The 16,525-nt window shown below is 35.6% G+C and overlaps 2 protein-coding genes across 2 annotated transcripts; one reads left to right on the top strand and one right to left on the bottom strand.

Moving 5' to 3' along the window:
* Positions 1-2,394: 2,394 nt before the first annotated feature.
* LOC105142573 (dystrophia myotonica WD repeat-containing protein-like) lies at positions 2,395-10,300 on the top strand. The gene is made up of 11 exons (XM_011050263.1): positions 2,395-2,860; positions 3,769-4,086; positions 4,167-4,275; positions 4,368-4,461; positions 5,245-5,332; positions 5,442-5,525; positions 6,952-7,048; positions 7,147-7,234; positions 7,398-7,503; positions 7,588-7,680; positions 9,546-10,300. Exons 1-11 carry the CDS (start codon positions 2,690-2,692, stop codon positions 9,942-9,944), a joined length of 1,647 nt encoding a protein of 548 aa, XP_011048565.1. The 5' UTR covers positions 2,395-2,689; the 3' UTR covers positions 9,945-10,300.
* A 693-nt stretch (positions 10,301-10,993) lies between these two features.
* Positions 10,994-16,199, bottom strand: LOC105142572 (E3 ubiquitin-protein ligase MARCH7-like). The gene is made up of 8 exons (XM_011050262.1): positions 15,888-16,199; positions 14,477-14,977; positions 13,481-13,652; positions 12,810-13,104; positions 12,220-12,292; positions 12,063-12,153; positions 11,892-11,971; positions 10,994-11,643 (listed from the first exon to the last, which is right to left on the bottom strand). Exons 1-8 carry the CDS (start codon positions 15,960-15,962, stop codon positions 11,425-11,427), a joined length of 1,506 nt encoding a protein of 501 aa, XP_011048564.1. The 5' UTR covers positions 15,963-16,199; the 3' UTR covers positions 10,994-11,424.
* Between the last annotated feature and the right edge of the window lie 326 nt (positions 16,200-16,525).

Raw genomic sequence — 16,525 nt, 5'->3', positions numbered from 1 at the left:
GCTTTCAGATTAATAGTCGAGTCTGAGTTTGAGTTCTTCGGAGAGAATTCCATTGCAAGCACCCTAGCATTTCTAATATTTGTCTTTTTGTGTCAAATACATTTTTTTTATAAGACTTTAACTTGCTTTCTCGTACTTTTTTTAAATTATACCATTTAGCCGGTTGAAGATAGAATTAATTTTTTAAACAAAGTTAGAAAATATCTGGTGACATATTTTTTAAAAAAAAAGATTAAATTATAAAAAGATTTACTTGATGTAATTATGATAAATTAGTAAGTTTAGACATAACCTAGGTAATATTAGATTAATTAAAAATTAAATTTTTTTTATTTTTTATTTTATTATTTAACATTGAATTAATTTAAAATAAGATTTTATAATTTATTTTGATTTATTTTATATAGAGTTATCATGATCTCATAATCTAAATTGTGAATTTAAAATCTTAATCAGATTAATCTAAAATATTATTATCTTAATTTTTTTTTAATTAAATTATATTTTTACACCATCATTTAAAAAAATTTAAAACCTGTTAAATTAATAACCTGTCAAATCCATTAACTTCCTAAGAATTTAATTTATCTTTTTTTATAGGAAATACATTACCCATACCTGCATATTTATTTTCATGTGACAAAAAATTTAGCCCATTAATAGGAAGGCCACATCCAGTTTAAGCGATTATTAGAAGCTCCAAGCTCGACTATTTTAGAACCTTTCTAATGACTCAAGAAACCTTTTTTTCTTGCGGTTCCTCCTAAAATTATCATTTGGGTGAGGATAACAACTAGTTTTTAGTTGTCGAAATCATATTTAACTTAGTTAGAGGTTTATAAAACAAGATTTAAATCGAAGACTGCTTCACATCTCAAACAAAGAAAGAGAAAAGGAGAAGGCCAGCATGAAGACAGGAATTTGCAAATGTTCCATAGCCTCACTATGAACCCATTTGTGAAATCATTGTAAAGGTCAGCTCAGTATTTGTGATGGCATTTCTCTCAGCTACTGATCAAGAAATTACATTCAACTTAATTTAAATTTCAATATTTAGAACTATGAATGAACGTTTGCAGGATTTATGGATATATGTTGTTAGCTTAAGTAATTGGGATTTTAATATGCATAGGTTGGGTTTGTGAAATTGCTATCTTCTATATTAAATTATATCACATTTTAACTCGTGGTTGTACACATGTTTCACCCTTTTTAATCATACTACAATAATAAAAAAAAAAACATGTAAATGGATGAAATTATGCGATATTAAAAAGTTATTTTAATTTCATATTAATTGGTATTTATTACCAAATCTAATGCATGTTATAATTAAGAAATTGTTCTAATTATGCTTTCAAACATATAGTAATATAGATTAAGAACGAAAAAAGAAATTTATGTTCTATTATAATTTGTCCATTATAAACCAATATGATATATAGATAGTTACTTTATCTTGTATATCATAATTAAACATAATTTAACTTCATTTTTTATTTTATCTCGTCTTCTCTATCTTAACTTTTTTTATTTTTATATTCTGAAATGCTAACTAAACTAAACTTTACCTCAAAGATTTGGTTACATCACTGAGAAGAATTGTTATTATTTAGGAGAAAGACTAGGAAAAAATCTTATGAATACACTAATTTGTATATGAACAATTTGCTTAAATTTAAGTATGAAGAGACTAATTTCAATATATAAAGGCTCCCTCTCGGCTGTCTTTACCATAAACATAAAAACAATGCAACTAAAGAGCTGCACCAATTAGTTTAGCTTCCAAACAATCTGGCAACTCATCACAAATAGCTTTTTAGCCCAAGGCATGGCTAAAATCTTAATCTAGCCAAGCCCCAACACAATATGGGCTAGCAAATTTAGGCCCACAAGAATATCCTCCGATCACGGTCCACGTACAAAAACATCACCATGATCTGCTTGAGACACACCTTGATGTGTAATATAATATATTTCCCCAGTTACAGAGTCCAAAGTAATAAACAAACCGAAACAGCAAGACTCACTCCCTTTTTTAGGGAGCTGAATTTAGAGCAAGTTTAAGGCAGCGGTATAATTTGACTGGACTTTAGGGAAATTAAAAAAAAAATTAAATTAAGTTTTTATATGTGTTTTTCAATTATTTTCAATTATTTTGATATATTGATATTAAAAATAAATTTAAAAAATAAAAAAATATTATTTTGATAATTTTTAAATAAAAAAATACAACACCTCAATCTCAACAATTAGATGTAGATAAAGACATAATTCAGTGTTTACACAATCATTATGAATATCATCTTCTCCTCTCATTGGCAGAAAACTTTCAGACCCAGACACCTTCCTCCTCTATCATCTCCACCGTTCATTTACTTGACTTTTAAACCTCAAAAGTCAAACACAACGGATCTTTAATTGAAAAAACAAAAGCAAAACAAGCATTAACAACAACGTTTCTCAGAAGCCCCAAAACAGAGGATCCAAAACTCCCCCTCTCTCTGTTTGGTCTCCACTGAAGACCCAGAAACAGCATATCAAAAGTGAAAAACAAAACTTTTCTCTTTAAAAATCAAAACCCACCAGCAATTCGTTTCTTTTTTTTCGAAAAAAAGAAAAGAGAGATCAAACCCTAGTGTCATGATCAGATGCTTTAAGGTCTACAACAATAAAAGGCAAGGACACCATGATCAACACAAGCAACGGCATGATCTCAACGTCATCTACATCGGCGAACCCGCAATCACCGGGATTAAAGACTTATTTTAAAACCCCAGAAGGACGTTATAAGCTTCACTATGAAAAGACACATCCTTCTGGTCTACTTCACTATGCCCATGGCAAAACTGCTACCCAGGTCTTCTTTTTTTCTTTTTGTTCTTTTTATTAATAACCATTTTTTCAATTTGATTCTTTCGAGTTTTTATGGGGTTAATTTTGGTTTCGGAGCCTTTTGGGGATTGCCCGTTTCGTTAACTGCTTGTTTGGAAACACTTATTCTAGAATTGATTTCAGCTATTTAAGTAGATTGAATTGATTTGATTTGCTAATTGATTTTTTTTTGTTTGAAATAGGTTTTAAAATTGTGGAATTCATTTGACTTTAGTGAAAATCCATGATTTATCCAACTTTCCCTCATCTGTAAAAGTACTTATGCCAAGCGTGTGTGTGTGTGTGAGAGAGAGAGAGAGAGACAGAGAGAAGGGTGTGAATGGGATTAAATTTTAATGGGTCAATTTTGAAGCAAATCACACTCCTTGTGATTTGCAAATCTATAAATATCTCTAATTTAATTCGTTGTAGAACTCATTTATACTACTTAAAGCTCACCAAACTCTAGAATTGGGTAAATGGTGTAGAAATGATTGCATTCCTACTCAAATCTTAAGTTTCCAAACAGCCTGTAAAAGCTTTATATTTTTTATAACTTTTCGTGTTAGTTTTGGTTGGTGACTCTTTACTTTTAGAAATTTTTTCTCATTGCACTTATATTTGTTGTGGTTTTTGCTATTTTGTTTTAGCATTGCAATTCATTAATTTTCTACGGGTTTTTTAGCAACACCCTATTTTTGAAAGCAGCATCAGATTGGGTTTGGTCAGTTATCATGTACTTGGTCAATGCCCATTTATTAGAATCAACATTTACTTGGTTATCTGCTAAATTTTGATATTGGCATTTAGTTAATGTGATAATGCATAACTGTATATTTATCAATGTCTCAATTTCAGTTTTTGATTAGAAATTTGGTTAAATTTGATTATCAGGTAACCCTAGCTAATCTCAAGGACAAGCCTGCCCCATCAACCCCGACAGCCCCACCTTCAAGTTTCAGTGCGAGCAGTGGTGTACGATCAGCTGCTGCTAGGTTGTTGGGTGGTAGCAATGGAAGCCGTGCACTTAGCTTTGTTGGAGGGAATGGTGGGAGTAAAAGTATTAGTAGTAGTAGTAGTAGGATTGGATCATTGGGGGCTTCGAGCTCAAGTAATTCAATGATTAATACAAATTTTGATGGAAAAGGGACTTACTTGATCTTCAATGTAGGGGATGCCATCTTTATAAGTGATTTGAATTCTCCAGATAAGGTAACTCAATATCTTTTGTTGATATTTTTCATAGTGGAAACATGAGGTGGGTATTTAAGAGTTTCTTGGTTTGAATATAGGACCCAATAAAATCCATCCATTTTAGTAATTCAAACCCTGTGTGCCATGCCTTTGACCAAGATGCTAAGGATGGACATGATTTTCTTGTTGGCTTGAGTTCTGGTGATGGTAAAATCTCAACTTGAGTTTGGATTGCATTTTTTTCTTTATTGAAAACTTAAAACTTTCTGATATTATTGGCAATATTTGTGCTATTGTAGTCTACTCTGTGTCACTGAGACAGCAATTACAGGATGTTGGAAAGAAGCTAGTTGGGGCCCAGCATTATAACAAAGATGGTTCAGTTAATAACAGGCAAAATAACTATAGTGCTCCTGACCTTCATATTTTGACTATATTTCTTTATCATGCATGCTTATACTTCCAATCTTTATCTTATTTAACTGATGATTTTGTTGTCAAAACAGCACGTATGCATACATAACTTCACTAAGTTGTGAAAATTAGCGTGGCTTGGTCATGATGCAAGTCACAGAGAAGGTTGCTGAGAAATGTGGGAATTCTCGGTGATGTTAGTTGTTGCAAGTTTGAGCTTAAGAGACAGTTTTTTAATTTTCATCATTAAATATTGTAACCTAAAGTAGAACCTCAAGTTGTAAATTCCCAACAAATCTAAAAATTATCAAGAAAAAAAAAATTTGCATCATAGAATCAAATTAAAGAACATAAAAAAGTGATCTATTTGTTGTCTGTGTCACTGGGTGCTGCCAATGCTATACCCTGTGGAATCAATTACAGAACAGACCTTAAAATGTCCAATTGCTCATATTGTGTGGGTAATGCAACTTTTTTCCCAGCAGTCCTGAACTTTCTATAGGCTACAAATGAAAAGCTTTCAAGCAATCCAAAGAATATATACTCAAAATGTTTTACTTGCCTAGCTTGATATTTTCTAGAAACTCTGAAATCTTGGCTTTCCTTTTTGTTTTTAGGAGAAAAAAAATCCCCTGGGAAGAGGTGTTAAACAAAAGGACCATTTTGTTAGCAAATCATATTCATCAAGTATATATATTACCCTTATGACCATTGAGTGTTATGTGCAAAACCAATTTAATTATTGCTGCTCATTTTCAACAGCCGTTGTATGAGTATTGCATGGGTTCCTGGAGGAGATGGTGCTTTTGTTGTTGCTCATGCTGATGGTAATTTGTACGTCTATGAAAAGGTAAGCCTCTAACTTGAAAAAAATTACATTTTATCATCTTCCATAAAATTTCAGAGGTCAAGTTGTATCAAGAGATCTTATCTATTTAATTACTCTTCTTTTCCTCTAGAGCAAGGATGGTGCTGGTGATTCTTCATTCCCTGTTATCAAAGATCAAACTCAATTCTCTGTTTCGCATGCCCGGTACAGTAAGGTAGAAGAGTTTGTCTTGTTGCTCCTGAATTACCATGTTGTAGTCTTACTTTGATCATTGCTTCATAATCTTGGTTTCTAATGGTTCAAGCAATCTCTACTTGGGAATTATTTTTAAAATCCAGAAGCAATTATCCTTTTTTGTTATTTACATGTTTGGTAATTGACACCATAAATCTGTTACTTCACCCTTCATCTGGTAGGTCTTGCTCTTCAATATTTATCATGGAAAAGTATTGTTCAAATGTCCATGATATATGAAACCATTTTGTTTTTGTTGCCAAGTTAAGTTCGATGTATATACATAGAAGTTTAGAGATGTGCACATTTTCAGAGCAACAATTAGTCATGGTGTTGCAAATGACACTGTGATTGTGATTTTAAATCTTTCTGAAATAGTATGTTTTGTTTGTTTAGGATCATTCTTTTAGTCAATAATTATTTGCTTTCATGTTTTTTTGAGAATTTATTAGGTAACTTGGTGGAAATAGATACAAAGAAGAGAGAGAAAGTTTAGGTAGAGATATGCTTATCATTTTTTGTGGGTCAATGATTCGATTTTCTCTCCTACATGTGTTTGTCTCTTTTTCCAAAGCGTTCTTAGTGGAGAACTAATAGGATATCGCTATTTACACTCTGAATACAATAACATTTTCCGTTGAATTGTGCTAGTAGAGAGAGTAGTGAAGTAGGCTCTGTCACTCAACCTCATTTGTAGTTTTCCAATTCCCCATGCCTACTTGTGTTATCTTTGTGAGTGTTGGATTTGATTTTCTCTCCTACACGTGTCTCTCTTTTTTCAAAGTGGGTCAGGAGTAACTAATAGGATGTCACTAGTGACTCTTGAGCACCATAAAATTTTCCATTAAATTGTGCTAGTGGAGAGACTAGTGAAGCAGGGTCTATTGCTCAACCTCATTTGTAGTTTTTCCGATTCCCCATGCCTACTTGTGATATCTTGGTGGGGGTCCTATATTTGATTCTCTCTCCTACATGTGTCTGTCTCTTTTTTTCAAAGTGGGTCCAGTGGAGTAACTAATAGGATGCCACTAGTTACTCTCTCAGCATCATAAAACTTCTCCTCAAATTGTGCCAGTGGAGAAGCCAGTGAAGCATGCTCTGTAGCTCAATCTCATCTGTAGTTTTCCAATTCCCATGCCTACTTTTGTTATCTTGGTGATTTTACTGGGAGGTTATACATATGTGTTTAGATGCTTCTGTTAGATTTGCATGTCATTAGCTCATTTCCCTTTGGCATTATAAGAACATCTTTCACTAGAAGCGTGTGTATCTTGAGTGGTAGATTATTTTTCTCCTCCTTATTCCACAAAATATGCAGTTCTTTCCTTGACTCATTATCTGTTGATTTCTATACTTATGCAACAAAATCTGCAGTTTTTTCCTTGACTCCTACAAACTGCATGCAGAGTAACCCAATTGCCAGATGGCATATTTGCCAAGGTTCAATCAATGGCATTGCTTTCTCAACTGACGGGACCTATTTAGCAACTGTTGGAAGAGATGGTATAACACTGTACTTATTGTTGCATCTAATGTTTTCTTGTTGTTTTATTCTGTGTTGGGTGGTTAATGTAATTGATCTTAGTCTTTTGCTGATGCAGGTTACTTGCGGGTTTTTGACTATTTAAAAGAACAACTTATATGTGGTGGGAAAAGTTATTATGGTGCTCTTCTTTGTTGTGCTTGGAGGTGACTAGCTTTACCAGTTTTCAAGTCATAACTCATTGCTATTTTTTGAAACTAAGACCTTTTGTATTTAAACTTTAAGTCTTTCTTTTCTGTTGGTCTTTTGCATATCAATTATTGATATTGCTTTACAAGAAAACTGATATGAAGAGTGTCACCCTCTCAGCATGGATGTGAAGTATATTTTGACTGGAGGAGAAGATGATTTAGTTCAAGTCTGGAGCATGGAAGATCGGAAAGTTGTTGCTTGGGGTGAAGGACACAGTTCATGGGTAATATTCTCAAATAATGATAGTTCATAGTCTATTACATGATTCTGGTCATCTTATACAGTTCTTATCTGATGGAGCTGACAGGTGAGTGGAGTGGCTTTTGATTCATATTGGTCATCGCCAAATCCAGATGGCACAGGGGAGAATGTTGTGTACCGGTTTGGTTCTGTTGGTCAGGTATGCTAACCATTTTTATTGCAATTCATGGTTGACCTGCTCTACAGCTAGCTGAAAGCAATTTTAAGTTCCAGGGCAGATAAAGGACATATGACTTGGATGTGATATCCAAAAAAATGAAAATTTGGGTCTGCGCTTGATTTTTCACTTTGGTTGAAGTTAATAGTGAAGCAAAGGTGCCTGAGTTTTTAGAACCCTGGGAGGGTGCTTTTGAAAAGCAATCCTTCTAAATAAGCAATATACTTAATATTTAGTGTTTGAGCTCTAGCATAACTGCAGAACTAGGAGAGTATTCATTTTTATGGAAAAAACATATTGATTTGCTATAAATAAAAGCACAAGCTATGTTAAAGCATTTAATTCGATGGACATACCTTATTTTATTATTATAACTAATGTGGCCTTTATTGTTTTTTATTCACCACCTTTAGGTATTCTACCTCATCACAAATTCTAGTAAGTCCTATGTAAACTTTGTGCCATCATGCATGTTAATCTCATCTCAATATGACATTTTACTCATAGTGGAGACAGCAATCGAATTGGTGTTGAGTCTCAGAAGAAGCTCCATTTTTTTTTCCCCTTTTTTATGCACGAGAGGCTAATATTTGGTAGTGGTGATTTTGGGTGGTGGTACACATAGTTGCGAAAACAACAAGGGGGATGCCAAGTCTGGTGGTTTCAAATGTGATGTAAATTTTTTATAGGGTTTAAGAAAGAAAACTATCTTGAAGAGGATATCCTTTCAATATCCTTTTATTCAATGTAAGTACTATGTGGCCTTTTCTTTTTCCTGCAAGATTTTGGATATTCAAAATAATGGTTGAAGGGTTTTTTCAGTTTTTTATTCTACAGAAAGAGATACTTTAACTAGCAAGTTAGGAAGACTGGGTCAATGAAAAATATTTTATGGTTTAAAAAAAACAATAAAACATGGGAAAACAACTTACAGTTCTCAAGATGAAAATATTTTACTAGACTACATTTCATTAAATCCCAGGCTCCCACTAATTAATTCTTACCTTTTCCTTAACAACTATTTTTTCTGAGGAAAATACTTCCCGCAGAAGTTAATTTTCATGAAACCACCGGAGGCTTAAATATTTAACTAGATATTCCAGATGGCACAGGGGAGAATGTTGTGTACCGGTTTGGTTCTGTTGGTCAGGTATGCTAACCATTTTTATTGCAATTCATGGTTGACCTGTTCTTTACCTTTCTCTAAAAAGAAGATGAAAAATAAACAGAGCTATGTATTTTAATTTTTGATGACTTTTATACGGTTATTTTTAGTAGTTTGCAAATACATATTAACATGCATGAATTTAATTGTATTATTTTTGTGTTGCATGTGCAAGGCATGTGCATAGAAACTAGTTAATGTGGGGAGTTGTTTGAAGACTGGTCAGATTAAAGAGTTGAGTTATTGTGATCATCTTTTTATATGTCAAAAGAATAATTTTGAACACTGGTCAGATTAAAAAGTTGAGTTATTGTGATCATCGTAGAATAATTTAAGTGTAATATTAGTTGCTAGCTCAGCTTAAAACTGATAAGATTGATCAGCAGTAAGAGTTTTGGTTTTTTTTATATATGCAATGAATTGGACCTGTCTGTATGTTTATTTTCCAAACACATAGTAATAAAAGTTGGCTGAAGTAATTTGAACACAGTGAACCAATGCCTGCAGCAGCAAACAACATGTTGTATGAGTTAAAACTGAGTGATGTGATGGGATTGAGGTGTCTATATGGTCTCTTATAACATTATCTTCCCAGTTTTCCCCTTGATCCTTGTAGTACTTGTGTGCTTTAAAAAAAGGCTTCATAACTAACCATGTTGCAATTTGTTTGTTTTGTCAACAGGACACGCAGTTGCTTCTATGGGACCTGGAAATGGATGAGATTGTAGTGCCATTACGCAGGTGCCCTCCTGGTGGATCTCCTACTTTCAGTACTGGAAGTCAGTCTTCACACTGGGACAGTGTTATTCCAGTTGGTACCCTGCAACCTGCTCCAAGCATGCGTGATGTTCCAAAGCTTTCACCTGTATTAGCTCACCGTGTTCACACTGAACCTCTTTCTGGTTTAGTATTTAGACAGGAATCTGTTCTTACTGTATGTAGGGAGGGCCATATAAAAATCTGGATGAGACCTGGAACCTCAGAAAGCCAGTCAGGCAACTCGGAAACCATCTTAAGTACCAGTTTGAAGGAGAAGCCATTATTGTCAAGCAAGACTGGCAGTTCTGCACATAAGCAATGACCAAATTGTCATCAGTTTCCTAGGCAAAATGGATCTCATGTTCGTGAATTTGATTTGAATTTGCTGGTGTGGCTGTTGATCCCTGTTCTAGGGTTGATTTTCTCAGATCTGATTGCAGGGGAGTCCGTCAACTGGGTCCTTTTGTATATGGAGAGATGAAATGCCATTTATGGCTCTAAGAGCTCGGGAGGGAGAAAACCCCCTTTGTAAGTACAAAACGGCTGTTGCTAGGATATAACTTATATAATGTTTAATTGCTGACAGAAATAATTGGAAGTTACTCCTTCGAGATTTGTATTTCTGAGGTGATAGAAGTTTCTTTGATTCTGCTGCAAATGAAATTTCACAATTGCCTTGAAATTTTTGTCGGGTATCCTGAAGCTCTCTCACTGTAACATGTCATAAGCTTCATTTTATGGCTAGATGATATTTATTTCTCTTGGATGTACCTTTGATTTGGAAGAAAAATTATTCTTTTGGTTCCTATTACCTCTGAGTTTTGACACAAAAGTTATGTTGAGGAACGTGGAATTATGGGAGACAAGTGCTGTATTTATATCGATATGGTTTATTCAGTCTAACAAGCTGAACCAGAGCCATACCATGTTAGAGATTGTTAGAGATTTTTTGTTGTGATTGTTTTTCTCATTTTTCCCTTGTCTGTTTTGTTACCAATCCATCTGGTGGACTCTCAAATCGAATTTTGTTATGGGGAACCTGGGATGGAAAGATAGTTTTTTAAAATGTTGATATTAAAATTAAATTTTAAAAAAAAAAAAAAAAATTTTATAGCAGTGCTTACTCTTCGCCAAAGTTTCACTTGTTCCAAGAAATATAAAAAAAAAGTAACAGAATACTGTTTTGCTACAGCTGATTGTTTTCAGAACTTGCTGCGTTACACAATTTCTTCGCCCAGGACATTTGGATGATTTTAATGCTTGATGTAAGAGAATGACAGAAGTTTTCTTAAATTAAGGTGCAATTTGATCTGTTCCTTTTTATCTTGCCTTCGTTCATTTACCATGGAGTTCCTACTTTGGCGCCACAAAGTCTAAACCAATGAATTCAAGCATTTACACAAGTAAAAATAGAGAGAACCAGAGCCTACAAAATGAAAGACGCCAGAAAATAGCTGCACTAGAGCCAAGAAAGAATTGTGTGACTTACAAGAACTATTTCACACTTTACAACATCGTAACAACTACGAGACGAATCCTATTCCTATCGTCTGGCCCTGACATAGGCCAGTGGGGATCGCTCCAGGTTGTGTGGATATGAAAGACGCAGTGTTCCATGCCAGGCGTGTTGCAAGCCTCCTTGTACAACCATTTCTTATACCCACAAATAAAATAAAATAAAAAACTGACAGACTTGTATATACTAAAATATTGCCGGAACCCTCCGTTTTTGTGCCATAGACTGTGTAACTGGTGAATGTACAACAGATCGGATGATATGCATTATTTCTGGACCTCCATTTTCAGCTGGGTAGATGATTCGGATTTGTCACAGTTTCATCAAACACTGTAGGCTGTTGATGTGGTTGTGCCACATCCTGAGAACCACGCTGTTCATTTGGCTGAGTAATCCATCTTCTCCTCCATCTCATGATCTCAACTATAACATAATTTCCGAACATCGTAGCTCCAAAACCAGTAAATGTGGCAAGGAGAACACATAGAACAGCCTGCAAATGAAGCTGAGGAAGCAACAAACAAACCATCAATACAAGTCATATTTATATCTTTAAGAACGAGGGATTGAACAATTCAGAAGCCTGACTCATCATTGTTTAACCACAAGCAAGTACTATGATCCTTCAGCAAGTCCCTTACTAGAGCTTATTTAGAAACTTAAGACCAAATCCATTTCCCCAGTAAAAGAGTTTGACTTTGAAGTTGAACTGAAAACAGAAATAACAAAACAATGAGTGAAAGAAACACTCACCAATGAATAGAGGAGGTGAGCAGGAAGGACCACTAATCCAAACTGAATAGTTGCATAGACCCAGACATACCTTCTCCTCACTAAACCCAAATTCCAAATAATGAGACAATGAGATCACAAAATTTGCTAGAAGAAAAGGTTTGTCAGACTACAGATACAAGGTCAGCCTACCCATTGTTGTTGAAGTCATGGAAGCAAGAAGGCCCAATATGCAGGAAAAGGGAAGAGAAACGGCAATTGCACCAGACCCCATTTTCCCAACCTGTAAAATGACAAAATTAGGTGGTGATAGGCTTGAAGGGCAGGGATAACGAGTTGCTATACTTACCAGCAGCTGCTCAAGAAAACAAAAGTAGGCAAGCATGCTGACAATGACAAGAACAGGAACATCCTGCCAAACCCTGAGAAAATTTGCAACCATCTTCTAAATGAGACAGTGGAATTCAAACATCAGCTGAAAGCTAGAATAATATTTCAAATCAATCAAGAACGAATTGTTACACCACCAATCAGCAAAAAGATACATATGAACAACAAGGACACAATCAAGTTTTTAAATTTATTCTTGATAACCTAGCATTGCCTAATTCTGGTCCAAGAAATTAGACAGTCCTACACTTGTGCCATTTTTGCATCAAGTGGCCGTCTCAAAATTCAACATGTATGTTGGCCCTAAAATAGAATCTCGTTCAAGTGTGCATTTCAAGTTTATTTGCTTAAACAGGATAATAAACAGAATGCTTTCAGCCCTCGCTCTGATTTACGGAGAGGCTTTGTTATATCTGGCATTTGATTGCATAGCTATGGTTAATATATGTTATTTATACAGATAGGCAGAGATGACTTTACATAACGAAAATGAGAAAACCAAGAACATCTAGTTCCAATGAAATACAGAAAGGGAATAGCTTTAGATGCCTGTGTTGAGGAACCTCCGAATGCTGAGTTTGACCTTGAGAACCAAGGGCCTGAAAATTTTGAACTCGGAAAAGGGTAACTGGTAGATTCAAAACCTCCTGCTTGCACACCTCACATGTTCTATTACCTTTAACACTAAACCATTTTACAGCACAGTCTTGGTGCGCCAATGCAAGCTCACCTTTACAGCTGCATTCCATCTTTAGGGTGTCAGAACCTTCCCCCAGTACAATCAAGCAGATTCTGCAAACAGCTTCTTCTTCGGGAATATCTTCTCCGCCATCATCATTTCCATCTGAACCACAAGGCTAAAGATAAGGCAAAGGTTGGTCATCACAAGTTACATGACAAGAGAAAGCATTGTAGTTGAAAGCTCAAATACCCAAACAATCAATGATATCCCAATCAAAATATTAAAACCAGTCATGCCTTTTTTCAGCCACAAAATCCACAAATTGTATGGGCTCTTTGTGCCCATGAAACCCCCCCCCCCCCCCCCCCCCCCCCCCCCCCCCCCCCCCCCCCCCCCCCCCCCCCCCCCCCCCCCCCCCCCCCCCCCCCCCCCCCCCCCCCCCCCCCCCCCCCCCCCCCCCCCTTCCTTTTTCTTTTTACTGCCTTCTGATTTTGAGGCGAGAGGGAACAATTTAGAGCAATTAAAAGAATGGCCATACCAGTATCATTCCTGGGTGATGCAGTAGATGTTGTCATTATTGAGACAGCCTCCTCAGCCACTCTTGGAGTACTTGGAACCACACGAAACAGGCCACCTAAAGGATCCAACTGCCTTGTGCTTCCATCTTTTCTAAAATCAGAGACAGAGTGTGACCGATGAATGGGCCTTTTCTGTAAAGTGAGGAAATCTCCAAGAGTCAGGAAGTAAAATTGCCTTGCACCAAATTGTGTGGGATAAAGGAAAATGGCTAACTGAAAGATTTAGGAGATGCACCAAGTGGGAAAGATGCTTAACAAACCAGTTAACCATTGCAATATCATTCAACAGACTAATTTACTTACAAAAAACAATATGAATCACCACCAAACTACATTTGATTGATGAAAGTAGGTATCCAGGAATTTATCTATCTGCCAGTAAAATGCATTCAGTGCATAAACAAACTATAAAGAGCTAAGTGGAATTGGCCACATGTAACACTCCAGCAGAAATTTGAATGGTTGTATTGTGATAACACCTTTCTAACTATTCAGGATGGCTATAAAAGCAGAGATGTTCAGCTCAAAATACTCAGAGAAGAAGGCAAATAACCCTTCAATATACACACACATCCCTATTCCCATGCGACAATTTTGAATGAATAAAAATTTTCAGCTTACAAGAAGATTTGAGGCCATTAAAGTCAGCGATTGAATTGGCAACCTTGTACCAACAAGTAGGGATAAGTAATGACCACTTAATAAATATAAATAAAATATTTTCATCGGCAGAAGGATAATGCATGCTGCATGCATTCTGATGGTATGTGGCTGGTTGCGATGTTGTGATTTTTGCAACTATCCATAGATTGATCATGATATAAAAACAATAGATGAAGCGATTCCTTCAAGATTTCCATACATGTTGCTCATAAAGCGCTACCAGAAGTAAAAATGATTAACTTAAATCCTGAACAAAATATGATATTACAAGTTCAGAAGAAGTTAATACTTACAACAGAACTAGGTGGATTACTCATACTTCCTCCATGCATAGACTCCGGATTTGAGTGAGCAATAGGGGTAACGGGTAAGGATGATGTTCGCGTTGTTCGGAGCGTAAAAAGCTTTGTGAGGGACAATGTCCTGGAAATGAATGGCTTCTGCCTTGTTGTTTCTGATGAACCTCCCAGTGCAAGCATGGTGGCAGCCTTCTCAATATCCAAAGTACCATTCCGATATTTAAAACTTAACTTTGGAAGTAAACTTCTTATGTTTGATTTGATTTTTGATGACGAGGGATCAGGGGGCTCATTCATTTGGGCAAAACTAGGGCTCGGCATTGGTGAAAAATTTACTCTTTTGGGGGTGGAACTTGGTATTGGGGGCGTTTGAATTGTCACAAAATCAAATCTTGCATCCTCTAGACTGTTTGATTGTATCTCTAAGCTGAGCTCTCGGTGCCTCTGGTGCTGTCCCTCTGGATTATCCTCAGTTATTTCTGTGGAACTCCCAGCCTAAGAAGGATCGGCAAGGAAAGTTGGAGCATCACTCTATAACAGATAGATAGTTCTTTGCAAAAGCAACACTTAAGTCAAATAGGTAGCCAGCGACATCAATACACCAACACAAAATATCCCTATTCAAAGATCACAAATTAATGACAAACTTGAAATATTCCTGATCCAGAACATGGAATTGAAAAGAAAAGAAAAGGCAGGATATACTGCAAAGATAATTCAGTATTAACGTGCTATCAGTGACTAAGAAACCCCAGATATTAAGAGGGTTGAGATAAGCTTTAAGAGCAGGTTGAAATTCAATATGATCGTTAATCATGTCCCAAATTACAACATAAAAGTAACACAAAACATGTCTATCCAATTAAAATAATTATGTTGAGACCCATTTCAAGATACTGAGAAAAACGCTACTGTCATTGCCGCAAATGAGCTTTGCAATGAAAGGCTTAAGTGGGTAAAAAATAAAAACTTGTTTGACCTTCCTAATGTCTTACAGTCTGGCGATCCTTGCCCCTCTAAGGGGTCAAACACAGCATAAGAAAATTTGGAAGCATCATAAGTATGGATTTTCAGTTTTCAGCATAGGTCTTTAATGATGCCAGGATCATCAAAACAAAAGCACGGGTGAATAAGGCATATAAGGTGCAGCCCTTGCATTAAAAAAGACACCCAAAATATATATAGGAAGCCAAGAAATTTAAAACCCACAAGGAGAGAGGGAGGATGCTGCATGATTCATGATTTTACTAATAACCCACCAAAAGAAAAGGTTGCCATTAATAAAACAAGTAAAGAAAACTAAGGGGAAAAAAAAAGCTAAGAAGTTTTTTGGAGGAACACATAAAGAACAAGAGCATAGCATGGACAAATAGACAAAAGGCAAAGAGAGGAACAAAAGTAGTGCCTTTGGAATTGAAGGATCGTCTGGGTTACTGAAATTTTCTCCTTCTTTGGTGGGTGAGACTTCTTCATTTCCCATGAAATTGAGTTGACGCAATGAATTCTTGAAAAAAACCACAGAATTTGCAAAGGCCGAGTCTTCTTTAATGTATAGTGATCATCAACTATTGCAAAACACTTGCAAGAGCTGACTTGTTGATAGAACGACAGAAGCTGTCAAGAAACCAGAGAGAGGGAAAGTTAAGGGGGGGGAAAACAGCATTACTGGTGCGCAAGTGGTATCACCTCAGAAACTGGCTTTTGCTTTCTTTTCTTGGGTTTTCTTTATTTAAGTAATTCTATTTTATTTTTTATTTTTTATTTTTTTGTGAGCTATTGTTTCAAAGTCAGACTGGTCTTTTGCGTCAATCCAAAACTTGGATGATTTGGAATCATGATTGGGTTTATTTTATTAAAAATCTAGGCATATAAGTGGCTTGTAGAAAATTAGTTAACCTGCAGAGTCAACGGATGATTCAGTATAATCTACTAGAGATCATTTTTCATTAACTCTCTCTCTCTCTCTCTCTCTCTCTCTCTCTCTCTCTCTACATATATATATATATATAGAAAAAAACATATTTAATGAAAAATGATCTCTAG

This window comes from Populus euphratica, unplaced genomic scaffold (genome assembly GCF_000495115.2).
Source record: "Populus euphratica unplaced genomic scaffold, PopEup_1.0 scaffold242.1, whole genome shotgun sequence".
Lineage (NCBI taxonomy): Eukaryota > Viridiplantae > Streptophyta > Magnoliopsida > Malpighiales > Salicaceae > Populus > Populus euphratica.
Note: the sequence above shows the minus strand (reverse complement) of the source record. Positions and strands in the feature narration are given on the sequence as shown.

Bases quoted from the DNA above. Each gene is read 5' to 3' on its own strand.
- LOC105142572 (XM_011050262.1), bottom strand. From the start codon at position 15,962: ATGGGAAATGAAGAAGTCTCACCCACCAAAGAAGGAGAAAATTTCAGT. The intron at 11,972-12,062 runs GTAGGCTGACCT...ATTTGGGTTTAG, and splicing joins CATGACTTCAACAACAATGG to TGAGGAGAAGGTATGTCTGG. The intron at 11,644-11,891 runs GTGAGTGTTTCT...TTGCTTCCTCAG, and splicing joins CTCACCTCCTCTATTCATTG to CTTCATTTGCAGGCTGTTCT.
- LOC105142573 (XM_011050263.1), top strand. From the start codon at position 2,690: ATGATCAACACAAGCAACGGCATGATCTCAACGTCATCTACATCGGCG. The intron at 2,861-3,768 runs GTCTTCTTTTTT...TTTGATTATCAG, and splicing joins ATGGCAAAACTGCTACCCAG to GTAACCCTAGCTAATCTCAA. The intron at 7,049-7,146 runs GTATAACACTGT...TTGCTGATGCAG, and splicing joins AGCAACTGTTGGAAGAGATG to GTTACTTGCGGGTTTTTGAC.